The 22,889-nt window shown below is 45.9% G+C and overlaps 1 protein-coding gene across 27 annotated transcripts in view; it reads left to right on the forward strand.

Annotated features, from left to right (window-relative positions):
- Positions 1-22,889, forward strand: part of clasp1a (cytoplasmic linker associated protein 1a) — a 94,798-nt gene that overhangs the window by 64,202 nt on the left and 7,707 nt on the right. For 4 of the 27 annotated variants that reach the window (XM_029711532.1, XM_029711524.1, XM_029711525.1 and 1 more), the window contains 29 exons: positions 471-694; positions 793-885; positions 1,012-1,157; positions 1,638-1,773; positions 2,000-2,070; positions 2,179-2,238; positions 2,976-3,053; positions 4,477-4,644; positions 5,150-5,196; positions 5,310-5,483; positions 6,745-6,771; positions 10,980-11,087; positions 11,577-11,633; positions 12,480-12,644; positions 14,114-14,278; positions 15,311-15,373; positions 16,091-16,194; positions 16,624-16,647; positions 17,085-17,196; positions 17,353-17,485; positions 17,941-18,004; positions 18,175-18,177; positions 18,354-18,517; positions 18,778-18,856; positions 19,689-19,832; positions 20,586-20,690; positions 21,715-21,861; positions 22,078-22,184; positions 22,540-22,668. In XM_029711532.1, coding sequence (XP_029567392.1) covers positions 471-694; positions 793-885; positions 1,012-1,157; positions 1,638-1,773; positions 2,000-2,070; positions 2,179-2,238; positions 2,976-3,053; positions 4,477-4,644; positions 5,150-5,196; positions 5,310-5,483; positions 6,745-6,771; positions 10,980-11,087; positions 11,577-11,633; positions 12,480-12,644; positions 14,114-14,278; positions 15,311-15,373; positions 16,091-16,194; positions 16,624-16,647; positions 17,085-17,196; positions 17,353-17,485; positions 17,941-18,004; positions 18,175-18,177; positions 18,354-18,517; positions 18,778-18,856; positions 19,689-19,832; positions 20,586-20,690; positions 21,715-21,861; positions 22,078-22,184; positions 22,540-22,668 — 3,097 coding nt within the window. The remainder of the gene's footprint in view (positions 1-470; positions 695-792; positions 886-1,011; positions 1,158-1,637; positions 1,774-1,999; positions 2,071-2,178; positions 2,239-2,975; positions 3,054-4,476; positions 4,645-5,149; positions 5,197-5,309; positions 5,484-6,744; positions 6,772-10,979; positions 11,088-11,576; positions 11,634-12,479; positions 12,645-14,113; positions 14,279-15,310; positions 15,374-16,090; positions 16,195-16,623; positions 16,648-17,084; positions 17,197-17,352; positions 17,486-17,940; positions 18,005-18,174; positions 18,178-18,353; positions 18,518-18,777; positions 18,857-19,688; positions 19,833-20,585; positions 20,691-21,714; positions 21,862-22,077; positions 22,185-22,539; positions 22,669-22,889) is intronic. The other 23 variants (XM_029711543.1, XM_029711540.1, XM_029711529.1 and 20 more) reach the window with 22 other exon arrangements.

The raw sequence follows: 22,889 nt of genomic DNA on the forward strand, positions 1-22,889 counted from the left end.
ACTGCAGATGACATGGGCTAGCTACACTCAGCACTGCAGATGACATGGGCTAGCTACACTCAGCACTGCAGATGACATGGGCTAGCTACACTCAGCACTGCAGATGACATGGGCTAGCTACACTCAGCACTGCAGATGACATGGGCTAGCTACACTCAGCACTGCAGATGACATGGGCTCAGGCACGCACACTCTCAGCCCAAAGAACAGGGTTGTCTTCAGTAGGGTAACAAAATTCTGCGAACTTTCTATAAATTCCCTGGTTTTCCAGAAATCCTAGTCTTCAGTAGGTATAAAACATAAGAAAACTGTCAGAAAACCCAGTGAAACTGGGACGTACTGGGGTAGCTGTCCAATAAAATATGCTTGTTTTCGGTTCCCTGTGGTGTGTCCTAATGAACATGGTCACAAATGCAGAGAATATGACTTCAAACTGGATGAACACCACTCTTCTCACTCTCCCCTGGCAGATAAGAACTTTGATGACGAGGACTCTGTGGACGGGGGCCGGTCCTCCTCCTCTGCATCGTCCTCCAAGGCGCCCCCCAGTGGTAGGAGGGCTGTAGCTGCGGCTTCTGTCCGCAGGCCCAGCTCTGCCACCGGACCCGGCAAGATCTCTGCTAAAGATGCTGCTGCAGGTGCTGTTGATGAGGAGGACTTCATCAAGGCTTTTGAAGAGGTTCCTACTATCCAGGTAACCTGCACAGATAGGCGTGACGTGTGTGTGTGTTTACAGTTTGGATTGCCATCAACCTGTCTGACTCCTGTCCTTGTTTTTCTGTTCATCTCCAGATCCACTCCAACAGAGACATGGAGGACAACCTCTCCAAGGTCCGGGAGGTTCTCTCTGACGACAAAAACGACTGGGAGCACAGAGTCGTTGCCGTAAGAACCGCGCAGACAAATGATCAGTCTCTAAATGAACGTTTCAGCACCTCGTACTGTAAATTCTTGCAGGAAGAACCAATGTTTGTAGCGTATTATAGTTCTTTGTGTTTCCTTTTTTTCTAGCTGAAGAAGGTACGTTCTCTGCTCCTGGCTGGAGCGCTGGAGTATGATAGTTTCCCTCAGCAGCTCCGTCTGCTGGAGGCCCCTCTGAAGCTGTCAGCTAAAGACCTCAGGTCCCAGGTGGTACGAGAGGCCTGCATCACACTGGGGTAAGGACCTGCAGACAAAACTGCTTTCAACCTCAGTCTTCCACACCAAGTAGAGTTAATTACACTGTTGAACCTGTCTGTTCCAAGAGGTGCTATCTCAGACTCAGGTTGAGTAAAGGTTGACCAGAGAGATGATTAGAGGTGTAGCAGCTCAGTGAAATGCCTCAGTAAAGGAGTTACATTAACATGAGGAAAGCGACCTGGTCTCGCCTGGCCTGGTCTGTCAGTCCATCAACCCGGATGCTCTTTATATGTGGATCTTGACTCTCCGCTCTATCGCTCATCATCACTACCACATTAGGAGCACATCACTGACTGACAATTAACCACTCTGAGTCTGGAAAACTTGTAGGCTGCTACTGCTCCATATCTAAGTACGGGTACACTAGTCTAGAACCTCAAATCAAATGTATCTGTGGAGATTTGAAAACTGATTGATTATTGATTTGATGTCTTGAATCTCTTCCCTCTCCTCTTCAGATACCTGTCCACGTTGCTGGGCAACAAGTTTGACCACTGTGCAGAGACCCTGATGCCCACACTGCTCAACCTGGTGCCCAACAGTGCCAAGGTGATGGCCACGTCTGGCATGGCAGCCATACGTCTCATCCTCAGGGTGAGTACTGTACACACATATGCACGGGCAATCATATATGTCAGGGGTTGACAGACAGTGGATGAGTGTGATTCATGCATTTTCTACTGAAAAATAAATAATTTCCTGATGTATTTATTACTCAGTTGGAATGATGTCTGGTTGTAAAATATTGTGTTGTTAAGACACTGGGAGGTGTGAAATAATCTGTATCGGAAGATCTCTGGGACCTCCTCCTCTCTTCCAGCACACACACTACTCACGTCTCATCCCCATCATCACTAGTAACTGCACGTCCAAATCAGTGGCCGTCAGAAGGTAACGACTCGGACTTTCTGTGTGATATTACTTTTTGTGAAAATCTTCTAGCTTTCCCTGAGGTTTCCCTTATAATGTGTTAACTCTCATCATGTCTTCTCTCTGCAGGCGCAGTTATGAGTTCTTAGAACTGTTATTACTGGAGTGGCAGACACACACACTGGAGAGGTAAACACACACCCTTTCAGCATTCACCCTGCATGCTAATACTATTTATCCAGGACATAAACACTAACAGACTGTAGCATGCTTTTCTGCTCAGGATCCAACCAGTATTTGTGTTTGTGTACAGATGTAGGATCTTAATTTGATCTCCCTGTTGCAGGAGAACTGCAATGCAGGATATTTAAAACATGTAATGTATTTGAGGTTTAAAAAGGCTTCTGAAGTTCATAATTTTCACTTAGAAATTTCCCTTACGAAAATCATATCAACCCCTACAAAAATATCCTTTTAATTATAATCCACATAATAATTCACATTTCCTGTTGGAGCTGCACTTTAGATTTCCCTCTTTCTGCTCCTCTCTCCTCACTTCTACTCTCTGCCGTGTGACATTTACTGTAAGTAGTTGGGTGTTGGTTGACTGGGCGACTGATGATCCCTAGTTAAATTGATGATGCTGGAGGGCTGGAGCGAGCCATCACCATCAGAATCTCGATGGAGCGTCCGCGGTGGTTGCCGCGACAACCTTGCTGAGATTTTAAAAAGCATTTAGAAAGCGTGCTGTGTGGTCACTTTCCCCCTGTGGAGAAGGAGAGTGGAGAAGAGAAGAAGAGAGGAGTGTATACTGAAGTCTCAGGGGAAATGAGGAAGTCTGTGTGTCCTCTCCATTGGTGTAGTTGTGGTTTCCTGGCTGCTGCACCTGAAGTTGTCTCTGTCATGTTTCCCTACTACCCCACCAGGCACGTGGCTGTTCTGACTGAAACCATCAAGAAAGGGATCCATGATGCTGACTCAGAGGCCAGATCGGTCGCGAGAAAGTAAGTTTTTTTTTGTGGGGTTGTTTATTTTTGTAATTAGTCAGAATTTGTCCTCAAGTCTTAGCAGTTCACGACCGAGACAAGTGGATGACGATATGGAATAATATGCCGTCTGTCTGTGTCTCTGATTTTACTACTAGTGATCATTTGAAAAAGTATTAATGCTTCTGGATTTTTAATTACAAAGCATTGTTTCATATGTCACTTTCTCCGGCGGGGATGTGCACTATATATACAAAAGTATGTGGACACTCATTCAGATTAGTGGATTCGGCTATTTCAGGAAACATCCGTTGCTGACAGGTGTATAGAATTGAGCATACAGCCATGCAATCTCCATAGACAAACATTGGCAGTAGAATGGCCTTACTGAAGAGCTCAGTGACTTTCAACGTGGCGCCGTCATAGGATGCCACCTTTCTAACAAGCCAGTTAGAACAAGCCTGCTAGAGCTGCCCCAGCCAACTGTAAGTGCTGATATTGTGAAGTGGAAACATACAGGAGCAACAACGGCTCAGCCGAGAAGTGGTAGGCCACACAAGCTCACGGAACGGGACTGCCGAGTGCTGAAGTGTGTAGTGCGTAAAAATCATCTGTTCTCGGTTGCATCATGCGTTCGCTGGAGTGGTGTAAAGCTTGCCGCAATTGGACTCTGGAGCAGTGGAAACGCGTTCTCTGGAGTGATGAATCACGCTTCACCATCTGGCAGTCCGACAGACGAATCTGGGTTTGGCGATGCCAGGCGAACGCTATCTGCCCGAATGCATAGTGCCAACCGTAAAGTTTGGTGGAGGAGGAATAATGGTCTGAGGCTGTTTTTCATGATTCGGGCTAGGCCACTTAGTTGCAGGGAAAGGAGATCTTAACACTACAGCATACAATGACATTCTAGACGATTCTGTGCTTCCAACTTTGTGGCAACAGTTTGGGAAAGGCTCTTTCCTGCACAAAGCGAGGTCCATACAGAAAGGTTTGTCAAGATCGGGTTTGGAAGAACTTGACTGGCCTGCACAGAGCCCTGACCTTAACCCCATCGAACACCTTTGTGATGAATTGGAACACCGACCGCGAGCCAGGCCTAATCGCCCAACATCAATGCCCAACCTTACTAATGCTCTTCTGGCTGAATGGAAGCCTCCGCAGCAATGTTCCAACATCTAGTGGAAAGTCTTCCCTGAAGAGTGGAGGCTGTTACAGCAGCAAAGTGGGGACCAACTCCATATTAATGCCCATGATTTTAGAATGAAATGTTTGACAAGCAGGTGTCCACATACTTTTGGTCATGTAGTTTATTCAGAGTCAGGTGTGCTGTCATATGAGTCGTGCTGACAGTTATGTTCATCTACTTATACAAGGGGCTGTGACTTCTGTGACCTGCATGTGACCTCTGACCTTGTCTCCCCCCTCCCTCCCTCACCCATAGGTGTTATTGGGGTTTCCATGGCCACTACAGCCGGGAGGCGGAGCATCTGTTCCAGGCCCTGGAGTCAACCTATCAGAAGGCTCTGCAGTCTCACCTGAAGAGTTCTGACAGTGTCGTGTCTCTCCCCCAATCGGACCGCTCATCCTCCTCCTCACAGGAGAGCCTCAAGTAAGATATCCCTTCTCCTTCCTCCCGTCATCCATCCATGCTTTACTCCATTTCTGTGAAATGTTGCCATGATTCATAAGGATGTCTGGAAAGAGATTTAAAAGGGTATTTAACATTGATTTGAAGATGGCACTAATGGATATGTCTACCTCATGCACAGCAATTATTATCAGATTAGGAAAACACTGGGAGTGATTTTATTGGTTGATCCAGTTTAATCATCCTCCTCTGCGTGTTGACCATTGATCTCATATACCATGATTCACCAGCACAGTGTTTGTTATGATGAGACCGGGGTTGGGATTTGGACAGAGTGATGTCATTTTACTCTTAAGACTGAGGATGGTTTGCCTGCCTCATCATCAGAGGGGTCCGAGCCCTGTACTAATGTCCAGACCTTTGCCTATGACTTTGTCTTGTTTTGACAGTTTGATGCACAGCGATGCTGGGCTGTTTGTCATAATTCTGTTTGTTAACCTCATGGTGGTGTGTCCTTCTGTCTCAGCCGGCCCCTGTCTGTCAAGAGTGCCATAGGAGGCAGCATGACAAGGGGTAAGAGTACTACTAAAATTATTTAACATTCTCAAAGTGTGTGGTTTATTCCATGTCACCTTTTTTTATGTTTTTGTAATCAGTTGATATTTCAACCTCTTCCCCCATGGCAGGTAAGATGGTGAGTTCCAGGGTGAACTCCAACGCCGGCGGTTCTCTTCAGCGTTCCCGTAGTGATATCGACGTGAACGCCGCGGCCAGCGCCAAGTCACGCCTGGTCACCGTGCCCTCCGCTTCTCCCTTCAGCTCAGCAGCTGCCCTGCCCCCAGGCTCCTACGCCTCACTAGGTAAAACACACACGACCCCCCCTCCCCAGGTCCATCTATGCCAGGCCCTAACTACCACACACACTACCCCACACACACTACCCCACACACACCACCCCACACACACACCACCCCACACACACCACCCCACACACACCCCACCACACACCACCCCACACACACCACACCACCACACACACCACCCCACACACACCACACCACATCACCCCACACACACCACACCACACCACACCACACACACCACCCCACACACACCACCCCACACACACCACCCCACACACACCACCCCACACACACCACCACACACCACATCACCCCACACACCACACCACCCCACACACACCACACCACCCCACACACCACATCACACCACACCACCACACACCACCACACACACCACATCACCCCACACACCACACCACCCCACACACTACACCACCCCACCACACACCACCCCACCACACACACACCACCCTGCACACACCACACCGCACACACCACCCCGCACACACCACACACCACACCACACACACTACCCCACACACACCACACCACACACCACACCACACACACTACCCCACACACACCACACCAAACTGCATTTAAAAATGTCATGGTCACAGGATGTCAGTTCTGGAACAGTGATTTCTCAAAGTCTCCATGATTTCTTAATTATGTTGTTTAGAAGAAATATTCATCTGAAAACCACAGTTTTTTATGGCCAGAGTGGATATGTTAATTCATGTGGTGGTGGTTAGTAAGACATCGTTAAGCTGTGCTCTGAAGAGAAACATACAAAAAGGCCAGAAGTTTTGTCTGTAATCTAATTAAACTAAACATGACAAATGGCTGCCTATAATCACTCTAAGTTATGGCTACTGACCTTTATATCAATATTCAAGATCGTGATAATTAATGATGAACAACTCCCCAATGATGAACAGCCCCCCCCCCCAAAAAGAAATTGCGCAGTTTGCTACTGAAGCGTAATGTTCTTGCCCTAACACGTCCCTGTGGAGTGTACTGCTTGCTGTCCATTACCAATGAGACCTCTTTCTCCCGGTCACTCACCTCTTTCTCTCCCTCTTTCACTCCTGCCTCTTTCTGTCATGACTATCTCTCTCCTTCCCCACCCCTTCTCTCTCTCTCTCCTCTCTCCTCTCTGCCTAACTGGTACTAATGTCTAACTCTATACCTCTTCTTCCACTTGCTCCACCCCCCCCCCCCCCCCCCCCCCACTGCTTTGCTTTATTCTCAAAAGATGGCACACCTGGTAAAATTGATACTGGTAAGATTGTGTGTTTGTGTTCCGTGTCTGTCGGGGACAGTCAACTGCTCGACTGGCCCCCCCTCCCTCCTGTCTGTCCTCTTTTCCGTGTTGTCTACACACTAACTTAACCCATAGTGCACTAGTACATCATTCTGACCCCTTCGTCTGGTATATCTGGAAGGTCTGCATGTTTGACCAACACGGTAATAATAATTGATTACTGACGACAGACATGGTTAGATAGCTATCTGCAGTCAACACAGCACACCACGACACCTCTCCTCCCCTGCACGTTATACACAACTGATTTTGTTATTCTCCTACGTCGTTGTCCTTTACCTTTTGTACTGTTTATTAGTGATTAGCGAAGGGAAAGGACCCTGTGATATTTGTGTGAAGGTGAATGTTGCATGCAGGGAAACTTGCCCACCCTGTGGTCTCTGTCTGTGTGTGAGTGGTCTGAGTTAGGGGTTAGAGGTCGCTGAGGTTTAGTCTTGCGTGCTTCTCAAGCTGATCGTCTACCTCTTGGTTTTCTATATTTAGTCCCCTGTATCTACTCGTATTATTATCTACGTGTCACTGAGACTTTCTAGACCCAAAGTTTGTTGTTTGTTTAAAGAAAGGGCTGTCCCCTATCCTGTTGTGTAATGCGGTTGTTCTAGAATCTAGTGCAACATTTTCTGACTAAGGAGGAACTCGCCTAACAAACATCTTCCAATGAAAATAAGGTCATAGCTTCCACCCACATTTTATCAAAGCGCTTGTGAAGACTGTATGAAAGTAAGAGTTATTATTGGCTAAGGTGTTCCTTAATCTAGGGCCAAGTTCCTGCTGTTGTGGAAAGAGATCACTTTCTCAGCGTCCGTCTGTGTTGTCCTAGCTTTTAGGAACATTACTTGGCTGGATTGCAAGTATGATAATGCTAGAGACATTTTATGTGGGATTTTGCTAATGAATATCATACATTGTGTATAATATGAACAGTTTGACATGCTCCAAAGCAAGGTGTGTTGGGTCATGATGTTACTACAGTGAGGGGAAAAAAGTATTTGATCCCCTGCTGATTTTGTACGTTTGCCCACTGACAAAGAAATGATCAGTCTATAATTTTAATGGTAGGTTTATTTGAACAGTGAGAGACAGAATAACAACAAAAAAATCCAGAAAAACGCATGTCAAAAATATTATACATTTATTTGCATTTTAATGAGGGAAATAAGTATTTGACCCCCTCTCAATCAGAAAGGTTTCTGGCTCCCAGGTGTCTTTTATACAGGTAATGAGCTGAGACTAGGAGCACACTCTTAAAGGGAGTGCTCCTAATCTCAGCTTGTTACCTGTATAAAATACACCTGTCCACAGAAGCAACCAATCAACCAAACTCTCCACCATGGCCAAGACCAAAGAGCTCTCCAAGGATGTCAGGGACAAGATTGTAGACCTACACAAGGCTGGAATGGGCTACAAGACCATCGCCAAGCAGCTTGGTGAGAAGGTGACAACAGTTGGTGCGATTATTCGTAAATGGAAGAAACACAAAAGAACTGTCAATCTCCCTCGGCCTGGGGCTCCATGCAAGATCTCACCTCGTGGAGTTGCAATGATCATGAGAACGGTGAGGAATCAGCCCAGAACTACACGGAAGGATCTTGTCAATGATCTCAAGGCAACTGGGACCATAGTCACCAAGAAAACAATTGGTAACACACTACGCCATGAAGGACTGAAATCCTGCAGCGCCCGCAAGGTCCCCTAGGCTCAAGAAAGCACATGTACATGCCCTTCTGAAGTTTGCCAATGAACATCTGAATGATTCAGAGGACAACTGGGTGAAAGTGTTGTGGTCAGATGAGGCCAAAATGGAGCTCTTTGGCATCAACTCAACTTGCCGTGTTTGGAGGAGGAGGAATGCTGCCTATGACCCCAAGAACACCATCCCCACCGTCAAACATGGAGGTGGAAACATTATGCTTTGGGGGTGTTTTTCTGCTAAGGGGACAGGACAACTTCACCGCATCAACGGGACGATGGACGGGGCCATGTACCGTCAAATCTTGGGTGAGAACCTCCTTCCCTCAGCCTGGGCATTGAAAATGGGTCATGGATGGGTATTCCAGCATGACAATGACCCAAAACACACGGCCAAGGCAACAAAGGAGTGGCTCAAGAAGAAGCACATTAAGGTCCTGGAGTGGCCTAGCCAGTCTCCAGACCTTAATCCCATAGAAAATCTGTGGAGGGAGCTGAAGGTTCGAGTTGCCAAACGTCAGCCTCGAAACCTTAATGACTTGGAGAAGATCTGCGAAGAGGGGTGGGACAAAATCCCTCCTGAGATGTGTGCAAACCTGGTGGCCAACTACAAGAAACGTCTGACCTCTGTGATTGCCAACAAGGGTTTTGCCACCAAGTACTAAGTCATGTTTTGCAGAGGGGTCAAATACTTATTTCCCTCATTAAAATGCAAATCAATTTAAAATTTTGACATGCGTTTTTCTGGATTTTTTTGTTGTTATTCTGTCTCTCACTGTTCAAATAAACCTACCATTAAAATTATAGACTGATCATTTCTTTGTCAATGGGCAAACGTACAAAATCAGCAGGGGATCAAATATTTTTTTCCCTCACTGTAGTTGCATTAGACAAACCTTTCTCGGGCCTCCCGAGTGGCGCAGCGGTCTAAGGCACTGCATTGCAGTGCTTGAGGCGTCATTACAGATCCGGGTTCGACCGGGAGACCCATGAGGCGGCGCACAATTGGCCCAGCGTCGTCCGGGTTAGGGGAGGGTTTGCCCGCCCGGGATGTCCTTGTCCCATCGCGCTCTAGCAACTCCTGTGGCGGGCCGGCCGCATGCACACTGACATGGTCGCCAGCTGGACAGTGTGTTCTCCAACCCATTGGTGCGGCTGGCTTCTCGGTTAAGCGAGCAGTGTGTCATGAAGCAGTGCGGCTTGGCAGGGTCGTGTTTCAGAGGACGCACGGCTCTCGACCTTCGCCTCTTCTGAGTCCGTACGGGAGTTGGAGCGATGGGACAAGACTGTAACTACCAATTGGATACCACAAAATTGGGGAGAAAAAGGAGTAAAAAGTACAACAAAAACTATAATAAAAAAGCAAAACCAAGACAAACCTTTCTCAGATCCAATGCATGTTTGATGGAGCCCTTGAGTGAGAATGTGGTCTTTGTGGGAATCTGTAGAAATATTCTGTTTCTCCCTATATCTGTGTTTCAGAACTCTCTCTCCTCAGCCAGGTCTTTTGTCACCGTCTGTTTATAGTAGTTTCTTTCAGTGGTTTGTGTTGTAGTGAACTGTGGTGAACAGCTTCCTGGATACAGTATCATTTGTAGTGTAGTGTCTTCAACTCTCTCACTAACTCCCTGTGTTTGTCCATCTCCCTGTGTTTGTCCATCTCCCTGTGTTTGTCCATCTCCCTGTGTTTGTCCATCTCCCTGTGTTTGTCCATCTCCCTGTGTTTGTCCATCTCCCTGTGTTTGTCCATCTCCCTGTGTTTGTCCATCTCTCTCTGTGTGTGTCCATCTCTCTGTGTGTGTGTGTGTCCATCTCTCTGTGTGTGTGTGTGTGTGTGTCCATCTCTCTCTGTGTGTGTGTGTGTGTCCATCTCTCTCTGTGTGTGTGTGTGTGTCCATCTCTCTCTGTGTGTGTGTGTGTGTGTGTCCATCTCTCTCTGTGTGTGTGTGTGTGTGTGTCCATCTCTCTCTGTGTGTGTGTGTGTGTCTATCTCTCTCTGTGTGTGTGTGTGTGTCCATCTCTCTCTGTGTGTGTGTGTGTGTCCATCTCTCTCTGTGTGTGTGTGTGTCCATCTCTCTCTGTGTGTGTGTGTGTGTCCATCTCTCTCTGTGTGTGTGTCCATCTCTCTCTGTGTGTGTGTGTGTGTCCATCTCTCTGTGTGTGTGTGTGTCCATCTCTCTGTGTGTGTGTGTGTGTGTCCATCTCTGTGTGTGTGTGTGTCCATCTCTCTGTGTGTGTGTGTCCATCTCTCTCTGTGTGTGTGTGTGTGTGTGTCCATCTCTCTCTGTGTGTGTGTGTGTGTGTCCATCTCTCTCTGTGTGTGTGTGTGTGTGTGTGTGTCCATCTCTCTCTGTGTGTGTGTGTCCATCTCTCTGTGTGTGTGTGTGTCCATCTCTCTCTGTGTGTGTGTCCATCTCTCCCTGTGTGTGTGTGTGTGTGTGTCCATCTCTCCCTGTGTGTGTGTGTGTTGTCTCCAGGCCGTGTGCGTACGAGGAGAACAAGCTCCGGCAATGCCGTCGGAGCCAACGCTACTGTGACTGACAGCAGGGGGCGCAGCCGAGCCAAAATGATGTCCCAGTCCCAGCGTGAGTACACACACACACACACACACACACACACACACACACACACACACACTGTCAGCAAAATTTCTCCCTCACTGCACACTGTCTGAACGCAGGGAAGCCAGTCCACATTGTCATCTCCAGTCTCTTTCATGTAAACCCTCAGTATGACGTTTAACCTGCCTGCTGTGAGGTCATACTAGGTTCTCCTTCAGTTTCTCTCGTCAGTCTGTGTAATGTTTTACCTCATATACTTCAGCATCCTGAAGGAACTTGGAGCCACTGTTATTACTGCACCCTTTCACAAGATGTATTTGTGTCTTATGTGTGGTTTTTCTTTCTCTTTGTCTGTGAAGCCTTGAGGAGGGGCTTCAATGATTATTGCACGTGTAACATGACATGCACAGTTAACATCTGACCCAGTGCATGCTGGGTAAACACTACTTCCTGTCACATTGACCGTTTTATTTTCACGTCCTGCTCTGCCGCTCGCTACCATAACAACCACAGGATCCAGATCTGCTAACCCCACTGGGGGTGGTAAGGCCCGAACTTCATCCAATCAGAGTAAAGCGTCCAGTCCTTAGTCCCGCCCCTTCATCCTCTGCAGATCTCTGCATGTCAATCAACTCATTCTTTTAATTTTTAGACTCATCACGTCATACCAGCATGCTCCGTTCAACTCAAGTGTCTGTATTATAATAGATCATTTTTTTATAGTCTCACAAGCTGTTTGGAGTTTGCATTGTCGAATACGTGGTTCCTTCCGCATTGCCTTATTATCTTAAATTGTTGATTGTTACATTTCGTTGTTAATATTGGTGGTTGTCTATGTCCTCTGAACTGTTTTCGTCGTCGTTGTTGTTGTAATCACTGGTTTGTTTTCCCAAAGCCCAGTTACACCCTGGATTTAACCCCATCTTGTTTGTCCTGCAACTGTTAGCTGTTTGTCTGTCACTATTTATCTCATCAAAGCTGAAATCCCATGTCTGTGTTATCTGACTAGTAGGATATACAGAGAATATCAGTGTCCCAAAGCACTCTAAACACATTGTATGTGCCCAGTTGGTAAAAATGTGGCGCTAGCAAAGCCAAGGTCGTGGGTTCTATTCTCACTGGGATCACATACACATTATGCTCTCACTGTACTGTAAGTCACTTTAGATACAAGTGTCTGCTAGGTGTTATTACCACAATAAAAGCAACATATACCTTTAGAAACAATGAAGTAATGAAACATCCCCAGAAAGAGGGAGGCAGAGCATGAGGGAATTCAGCTTTGAGCCGTGACAGAACCTTCCCAGCATGCCATGGAGAGGTGCGTCGCTCGCTGTGACCCATCATATCTTGTCTGAAAGGGTGTAATGTCTCACTCTCTCTGACTGTGGGTCCTGTGTGTTATCCTTGCTGCAGCTGGCAGCCGCTCCAGTTCCCCTGGCAAGCTGCTGGGCCACTCGTCTGGGTACGGGAGGATCAGCAGGCCCCCTGCAACCTCCAGCACACCTGCAGACAAGAGGAGCAAGGTCCCCCGCAGCCAGGGCTGTAGTAGAGATTCCTCGCCCAACAGACTGGGCCTAGGTAAGGGACATTTATATCACAATATCAGCATCATGCAAGTAAACCCAACATAGAGCATGCATGCACTCTATACACTAGGAAAAATACATTTGTCATTTGCTAACAATGCACATAGTAACTAAGTAACTGCTTTAATAAACAGTGCATTATATAACCTACATTCCGGATGCACATACATAGCATATAGCATACAGCACATGCTGATCAAATGACATTTTATTAGTCACATACACATATTTAGCAGATGTTATTGCGGGTGTAGCGAAATGCTTGATAAATAATACCACACTGATGATATGCCCAACGTCGTCATTGCACACTCCCATCTATCTAGTGATAACAGTATATACAGTACACCAAGAGTGTCCTTTGAAGCTCAGATATACATGATCTTGGTTTCCTGGTCATAAACACAAAACAAGGTAACACAAACACAGAAGATAAGCCTTGAAAACAAGGGACCCCCATATTATTATGAAGTACCAATGGACCTTTTGCGCTCAAATAATGGATGAAAAAATGCTAAATGGCAAAAGTCAAGGCCCCTTGTAGAGGGTGAATGGTAAGAGTTTGTCTTTCAGCTTCTTCAGACTATAACTGTCTGTCAAGCTTAGCAGCTAAGTAGAACTGTGTTTTGGGAGGGGTCTCATCTTGGTTGTATTTGTTAGCATCTTCCAGGCATGTCACATCAATGGGGTGGTGCCTCCTCTTTCAGGAAGTGGATGAGCCTCTGTAGGGCTCGCCTGGTCATCAGCAGCCCAGCTTATGTCCTTCCAGTCAGTCTGAGTCACTGGCTCTTCTCTGACTCTGTCCTATTGCTGTGACTGATTGGTCTGTGTATTTCTTCAATGCCAGGGCTGACCAACCAGCTCTCTCCATCTTGGCTTGTTATCAAAGTGTGCTGTCTGAGGTCACCCTCTTGTCTGTCTGTCAGTCTGTTGTAAACAATACCATCGTCTGAGTTGGGAAGGGTGCCTTTTTTTCTATCTGTCCATGGATGAGATTTAAAAATGATGGATACACACAATGAACGTGATGTAATGAAAGTTTTCCATTGATATGTCGTTGGTTTTCTTCTCGTCGTCTATTTTTATTATAACAATAACTGAATATAACTGTTTGTCTTTCATTTCCTTTGGTGATTTGACCAGATCTTTTTTTATACCCTCTTTTTTATTGTTTATCTTTTTTGTTTTTGTTTTGTATGTTAACTCTGTATCTTTTGTAAGCAACGGTCATACCAAAAGTCTTTTTACAGACAACCTAAACCTTGTCGTGAAATAAGAAAAACATTTAAAAACTGACTTGCGCTAACGTAGGTGTTTAAAATCTAACCTGATGTCCAGCATACTCCAACCCAGCACCACGCCCCAGAATCCTCCTACCTCTCCCCCCAGTCTCCAACCCCAGCCCCACCCCAGGCCTCACCTCACTAACCCCAAACCTGTGTTCTACCGTCCTACTGACAGCCAGGCTGTGTGGTAAAGCTCTTGTTCCTGGTACTCCTCTCTCCTCCTACGACACGCTAGCAAGGAGCCGTATCCCCCGGCCCAGCATGAGTCAGGGCTGCAGCAGGGACACATCTAGGGAAAGCAGCCGAGACACCAGCCCTGCTCGGGGCTTCAAGCCTCTTGGTGAGTACCACAACCAACCGGACACCAGGAAGCCTCTTGGAAGCAGCAAGGCCCACTAGTACACACCCCTCAGTCTCTTAGTCCCCCTCCTCTAGACCCCTACTCTCTGTCCCAGCCTCTCTACACCCCAGGACATCTAGATAGAAGATCCCACTCGAGAACTAAGGGGTATAGACCTCTCCTTTTGCCTGTTCTGATCTAGTCTGCATGCACTATTCCTCTCAAAGGTTCTGGAATATAATCACTGCACTGTCTTCTGTCTGTTTTGTTGGGAATGCTCCAAATGTTATCCTATATAAGTACGTTTCTGTGTCTTTGAATGTGTAATAAATTACCACCAAAAGATCACAATCTCTGGATGTTAAAGGATTCTGTTTGAAATTTTTGCTCCAATGACTTAGGCCCAATAATTTATCGTACATATCTCATAATAAATCTAAATCAAGAGGCAGAGAAAAAAGGCAGTGACTACAGTAAACAGTTTACTGTATGCATCATCGTATTCAATGTCCATAGCTGACCTGCTTCTCCGCTCTTTCATGTGTTGCTGTCACATCACAGGAAATGACACAACTTTGTCACTGCTTTGTCATGGGGGACAGAGGGGGGAAAAAGCAACAAAATTGTGTGACAAAGTGGGATGCGTGAGGGATACCCCTCCTACCCTATGACTGTTGTAGATGTGGGCAGCAGGTAGCCTAGCAGTTAGAGCATTGGGCCAGTAACCCGAAAGGTTGCTAGTTTGAATCCCTGAGCTGACTAGATTAAATCTGCGCTTGAGCAAGGCACTTAACCCTAATTGCTCCAGGGTCGCCGTGGGATATGCAAAAAAATAACATTTCCATTTCACAACACACACTTGTACATGTGTGAAACAGGACAAATATAAGCACCCCTGTTTGGCTGGTTGGTCATAGCTATAGTAGCTGAATGCAGCCAGGCGCTGAGCCTTAGTCGTCTACAGAGGACGGTACCTGTCGTGTATGTGTCACTAACGCCCCTGGTGTCACTCACCCGTCCTGTCCCTTACAGCCTCCCGACGTACCTCCCGCTCTACCAGCGCCTTATCCACGGCTGACCCCCACAGCCAGTCAGGTGACCTGCATGCCCCACCCCTTTCCCCGTCCCCCATATTAGTGACTATGCCAGCATGTGTCCATACATAGTACTGTGAGGGCTGTGCCCACCCTGCTGTACCCACCCTGAGGCAACATTTATTCCAACTTTTCAAGCTTGTAATGGTCTTTTCTTTTAATTAACAAGACGATTTTTCATATGTGTTGTGGTCATCTGCTTCAATATGATATTTTGTGATTTTATTTTAAAATGCTTGTGTTTCATACTGTGTAATCATGATATCCCCACCTATATAATTTTTGCCTTGTTATTGACTTTTTGGACATTGTATAATGTATTTGTACTTTAGTGTATTAAGTATCTCATTATCAGATTTGTTTTATTTTCCCGTCTGCAAGTGTCAGTGGGGTTCTTTTTTCATTTTTCATGAGGTGTTTCAAACAAGTCATTCTGTGGTGATTTCTGTTGGTGGTTGGCGCCTCTTCATCTTTATTTCAGCATCATTTTTTTCATTTATCAGTCAAACCTTTTGGTGTTTTTCGTTTTCAAGCTTTTTGGTGTTTCAGTTTCAAGCTTTTTGGTGTTTTCATGCCAAACTCTTTCATTTCTTTGCCCTGTAAACTCCATCATGTCTTACCTGAGATTTGATTACTGTATTCTGAGGTCCCTGACATCAATTCCAATGGCTTTCTCCTCTATTTCCTCTCACCCCTCTCCCCTCTCTTTCCCCCCCAGACCGATTTGGTTTGATCCACCAGGCCCGCATTTCTGCCTCAGTGAACGCCATGAGAGTCCTCAACACTGGCACTGAGGTGGAGGCTGCTGTGGCTGACGCACTGGTAAGTCACCAATCAACTCTTGCCAGTTCTGAAGACATCACTACCGTTTGTCTCAAGATAGAGTGACAGTTAAGGGCCGAGGGATTGATGTGGAGCTGTATGGAGGGTTTGGATATTTGCTGTGGGCCTTATTTAATCTAATGACTCCCAGGGGGTTTTGCCTGTTTTGCATTTGGCAGAAAAGAACTGCATTAAGAAGTCAAATGTAATGACATGAAATCATCAAGAGTGCTTGTGTTTGTTTGTGTATGACTATCAGAATATATATGGGGGATAAACTTAGACTGCAAGTAATTCAACATTGCTAATGTGTAGAGAAAATCATTTTAAAATGGCTTCTCTTACTCACCAGCAGGACTGCACTCATGTTTTCCCTTCTTGACAGTTCACCTCTTTTCTTCTTTCCTCATTGGTTGTCTTTAACTTCAGCTATTAGGAGACTCCAGAAATAAGGTAATTGTCCAGTTTGTGTACCGTTTGTATATTCATTCTATTCACTAATCAACAAAGATTATACATGCAAAAATATTATCACTAAATGTTGCCCTTAGGCCAAAAGCGTAACTGGCAGATTTGATTTATTATTCAATAAAATCTCCCATATTATGATTAACAGTATGCATTCTTATAACATAATTTAATAATGTCATTGCATGTCCATATCAATCATGATAAATCAACAGTTGGAAAAAATTGCATGGCAATACCTCATTAATTGCGAATGGCAACATACTAGAACTTGTGCATCGTAGCTCATCAAATCCTACATCATGGCTGAGTTTGAGTGACCAAGCTTTTCCTACAGAGTTTTAGTCTGTCCCACTTTTCTCCTGGTGCTATGACCTATGAACTCACCATTAACCCATCCCTCCCCATTCCCCTCCCAACAGCGGAAGCCTATGAGGCGGCGCTATGAGTCTCCTGGTATCTATTCTGACGATGACGCTAACAGTGATGCGTCCAGCGCCTGCTCGGAACGGTCGTACGGCTCCCGAAACGGAGGTATGTTGTCCTGTGTTACTCAGTTGGTAAGAACGTGGCACTAGCAACACAAAGGTAGTAGGTTCAATTCCCGCTAGATGTACATATGCTAAAATGTACCTACTCACGTTGGATAAAAGCGTCTGCTAAATTTGATAAATTATTGTCATTATCTAGGTATCCCTCACTACCTGCGTCAGACAGAGGATGTGGCAGAGGTACTCAACCACTGTGCCAGCTCCAACTGGTCTGAGAGGAAGGAGGGACTGCTGGGACTGCAGAACCTGCTCAAGAGTCAAAGAATACTCAGGTCAGCCCAGGGCAGGGGGGTGGACCTTTTACAAAGGAATCTATAAGGGTTTGTGTTTATAATGTAGAGTTTGGAGAAGGTATAGTTTGTGTTTAGAGTGTTGTGCCTGCTGTGTTCGTTCATATTTCATGGTCATTTCCTTTTTGAAAATGTCCAACTTTTGAAGAGGCGAGCATGTCAAGGGTCCTGCGATCGGTTTCTTTTTATAGCTTTCCTTAATTGAGAGAGAAATGACTTCGTGAGCAGCCTGCAGGTATAAAGCCGCCTGTCAGACGGTGCAGTAAAAGATGAATTTCAGACAAAGTAGTTTCCCTATCGGCTCTCTCTTAGTTTCCCTGTCAGGCCTCCAGCATTCTGTATCCTGAAGGAGGCGCTTTACGTCAAGCCTCTCTGATGTCTGTTATGTGTGCCTATGTTTATTCATGTGTGCCGGCGGATGCTGTTGTGTGTTGCAGCCGGGTGGAGCTGAAGAGACTCTGTGAAATCTTCACCAGGATGTTCGCTGATCCACACAGCAAGGTAGGTGACAGGATGTTCAGCTGTTTGAACGTTTCATATCAATACAATGACACTCACTCATAACTTTTTCTTTTGAAATTCAAAAACCCATTGCTTAGCAGGGATTTGTCTGAAAACTAATTGAGTGTGTTTTGTTGCATGGCCTGCTTTGGTGTGGATTTTAACAACAGAGAGTAAGTGTGTGTTTTTATTCTCAGTTTTCTACTATACAGACACTTATTGCCTGTGTTACTTATAAAGATTATATGTTGTCAGTTGTTGATGGTGTGTGTGTGTGTGTGTGTGTGTGTGTGTGTGTGTGTGTGTGTGTGTGTGTGTGTGTGTGTGTGTGCGCGCGCGTGTTCCTCAGGTGTTCAGTATGTTTCTAGAGACTCTTGTAGACTTTGTCCTGGTGCACAGAGAGGACCTGCAGGACTGGCTGTTCGTCCTGCTCACCCAGCTACTGAAGAAGATGGGAGCTGACCTGCTGGGGTCTGTCCAGGCCAAGGTCCAGAAGGCTCTGGACATCACCAGGTATGGACTTCTAAATCCCCCCTCCGATAACATCTCAAACCATTTTTACACTATCATGCCGACCCAAACCAAACCATGTTGACTTGGATATTTTCTTTTTACAGTTCTTTTCAGCACTGTTCTAGCGACTATGGTGGATTTGTAACTAGGCCAGCTCATTACAGCTGTTTTTGGCTTAGTCGTGTGAAAATACCATTTTGAGTATAATTTCGCTCATTCAATTTAGTAACTAATATTGTTTTCTGTTTTGTTCTTCTCAGGGAGTCTTTTCCGTTTGATCAGCAGTTTAACATCCTGATGAGGTTCATTGTGGATCAGACACAGACACCCAACCTCAAGGTGCAGTATGCAGAGAAGGTCACATGGCTAGATTATTCCGGTTGTTTTGGGGGTTTGCTCTGGGTCTAACAATTTAAGATTTCATATGCCAGTAGCTACAATACAATGGTGATATTTTCAAACATTTTAAAAGTGAACTTGCTAAATGCCTGTGTGTATCGTGAAGCTAAACCATGTGTGTATCGTGAAGCTAAACCATGTGTGTATCGTGAAGCTAAACCATGTGTGTATCGTGACGCTAAACCATGTGTGTATCGTGAAGCTAAACCATGTGTGTATCGTGAAGCTGAACCGTGTGTGTATCGTGAAGCTGAACCGTGTGTGTATCGTGAAGCTGAACCGTGTGTGTATCGTGAAGCTAAACCATGTGTGTATCGTGAAGCTAAACCATGTGTGTATCGTGAAGCTAAACCATGTGTGTATCGTGAAGCTAAACCATGTGTGTATCGTGAAGCTAAACCATGTGTGTATCGTGAAGCTAAACCATGTGTGTATCGTGAAGCTAAACCATGTGTGTATCGTGAAGCTAAACCATGTGTGTATCGTGAAGCTAAACCATGTGTGTATCGTGAAGCTAAACCATGTGTGTATCGTGAAGCTAAAACGTGTGTATCGTGAAGCTAAACCATGTGTGTATCGTGAAGCTAAACCATGTGTGTATCATGAAGCTAAACCATGTGTGTATCGTGAAGCTAAACCATGTGTGTATCGTGAAGCTAAAACGTGTGTATCGTGAAGCTAAACCATGTGTGTATCGTGAAGCTAAACCATGTGTGTATCGTGAAGCTAAAACGTGTGTATCGTGAAGCTAAACCATGTGTGTATCACACAGGTGAAGGTGGCCATCCTGAAGTACATAGAGTCACTGGGAAGACAGATGGATCCTACAGACTTTGTCAACTCCAGTGAAACGCGACTGGCTGTATCTCGCATCATTACGTGGACCACAGAACCCAAGAGCTCTGACGTCAGGAAGGTATGTCTCAGTGGGAAGTAGGAACTACTACTTACTGTAGGTATCTGCTGAAATAGGTGCTGTAGTCCCTATGTTCTGCTCTATAAGGGCTAGCTGAACCACATGCTGTCCAGGCAGAAAGCCATGCGAATACTGCACTGCTAATAGTACAGCAGCTGGATTAGCCTACTTCCTCAAACAAATTCAGCTTGAACTGTTTTTTTATGATATATTCACTTGGATTAAGTGTGTTATCATTTGTTAATAAATCTTAACAAACTCAGAAACCATTTTTTTGGGGGAAATGCATTCAATAGTTTTTCAATGTTATGTACTGTAGCTATCGATCCAGTGGGTTTTACCTCCTTTGTTTGTATTTGTTGATGTTGTAAGCGGTTGTCAACGATGCCATGTGCCACCAGGAATTACCTTGGGTTAGCAGACACTATCTCCCTGTGCTGAGGCAGGACGTTCCAAGTGAAGTCCTCAACTAGCTAGTGTTTTAACACAAGGCGTATCTCACGCAGTAGGGTACTAAAAACAGGTAGACTAAAAATGACCTTTGATCGTGGGGGAAAGATTTTTTTTTTTAAATGCTTTTTATTGCTTTATAATAGAAACAAACTTTATATACTTCAACTGCATCCCACAGGAAGACCCGGCTTACAGCTATAACCATGTCTAGGTTTATAGTAGTGTACTACTATAAACATCTGCTTTCCTTTGTCAAAACTACAATACCCATAATTCTACCCCCCTGCCACTGTGCCCCAGACCCTTCATAACTGGGTGGTGGAGGAGCTATCAGGCAGGTCCGGTACGGCAGCCTTACTGTCCCAGCAGGCCGGGGAGGGGCACCTGGAAGAGAGGTGTAAGCAGGTAGTGGCTCATCAACCAATCACTGTCCAACGCCAAGCACGCTCCGCCCGCCGAGCCGCACCGACACCTAACTGCCTCAATGAGTGGGAATCTCCAGTGTGGCCTCTTCACCTCACCTTTACCCTCTCTAGCCCTTTCTATCACTCGCTCTAATCTACAGTAGCTATGCCTTGCGACTTTGATTGCAGATAAATGGACTGGTTTGAGAGTGAAAATACTTTTGTTGGCCAACAGAACACTACTACAACACTAAACAGTATTTATGTAAGGACTGTGAGAATGGATTGTTGCTTTTTTGTTTCCAAGTGAGAGTTCTCCCGGCCGATGTCATTGCTGAATAACAATGTGAAAACTTGACTGCTGGTTTTTCCTCTTCTGTTCTCTGTGCCGAACACATTTGTCTGTTCTGAACCACATTAACACCCTGTCCATATGCATGCTAACATGGCCGTTTGTAGTAGAAAGAATCACTTGATTTAACATTGTGTTTATTAAGGGAATGTCTCAGTCCTTGTTGGAAGCAATATCTGACCTGCTCGAAGCATGATGTCTCTTACCGCAAACATATAATGGACTATATTACAGCAATAGTTGCAAAAAACGTGTTTGATAAAGTGACCAATGGTTTCTCAGTACTGTTTTAGTCAGTATATAATACTACTCACTGTGTACCTCCAAGCCTTCCACTGGTAGGGATACCTGACAACAGATGTAGCTCTTAGTGGAGCAAAGGTCTTCCCTGTAGGGCTTCCCTGTAGGAATACATAACCCACTATTGACTATTATGTCTGTACCCTACGTCCCAGGGGAAGCCCACCTAACACACTGTTTACTGTACCTATCCCCTTTTCCCCCCAGATGGTCCATAACCCACTATTGACTACTGTATGTCCCTCTGTCCTCTTCCCCCCAGATGACCCATAACCCACTATTGACTACTGTATGTCCCTCTGTCCTCTGCTCCCCAGATGGTCCATAACCCCACTATTGACTACTGTATGTCCCTCTGTCCTCTGCCCCCCAGGCGGCCCAGGTGGTGCTGATCTCTCTGTTTGAGCTGAACACCCCAGAGTTCACCATGCTGCTGGGAGCCCTGCCCAAGACCTTCCAAGACGGGGCCACCAAGCTGCTCCACAACCACCTCAAGAACTCCAGCAACACCAACAGCGTGGTAAAGGAATACAACCAGGAATAAAATATGTGTTTTACACTAGCAGCCATGTCAATTTTGGTGGGGTGATTTGAAAGATTGAGCTTTTTAACCTATTTCTGAGGTAGACTAGTTAATTCACTTGTATGCGATCCAATGGTTTCATTCCATTTGGTCATGATCTTCGATTTTAAGTTTTGTAAGTCATGAAATTGTTTTTCTCTTTCTATTTCTTAGAGTTCTCCCAGCAACACTATTGGGCGGACCCCACCCCGCCACACCCCCAGCCGGACCAGCCCCCTCACCTCTCCGACCAACTGCTCCCATGGTGGGCTGTCTCCGAGGTACGTACCTCCCTTTTCTCAGACATTTATCTACAGGGATAATGTCATTGTGTCTCCTAATGCATGGCTAAACCACGGAGCGCTGGTTGATGGCTTGTTCTTCTTCACCATGCATTCTAATACTCTTCCCTTGTTAATGCATGTCGACCTCTAACCTCAACTCAGATCAGACTAGTTTATTTTTCTCTTTTCTCCTCCCTCTGCTGCACTCTTCCCTTCTTCTTTCTCTCTTTTTCCTTATTTCTCTCTTCTCTGTGTGTGTGATCCCTTGTGTTGTTGCCCCCACCTTGCCCCGTTCTCTCCCTCCTCCTTCTGTCCGTCCTTCCCTCGTGGCCGTGCTGTGCTGTGGCCACAGTCGGTTGTGGGGTGGGTGTTGGAGTGGTGATGGGCTGTCTAAGCACCCCCCTCCCCCTCATCCTCCTCCGCCTCCCTCCACCCCCTCTGGCCCCGCCCTCAGGGTCCTCCGCAGAGCGTACTCTCCCAGGTAACACTCTTAGGGAGCGGGGCCCCAGGAGGGGCGGGACTGGAAGTCCTCCCAATTTCGCTCGACCAATAGGGATTCCTTGCTTCAAGTCTCATGTTGCATTATGGCATCCAGTCTTCTCTGGATAGTTATCTCTCCCTTCTTAGTTATAGCATCACGCCAATCATCGATGGTCAGAGCTGCATCCAAAATATATATTTTACCTACAGCAATGAATATGA

This window comes from Salmo trutta, chromosome 24 (genome assembly GCF_901001165.1).
Source record: "Salmo trutta chromosome 24, fSalTru1.1, whole genome shotgun sequence".
NCBI lineage: Eukaryota > Metazoa > Chordata > Actinopteri > Salmoniformes > Salmonidae > Salmo > Salmo trutta.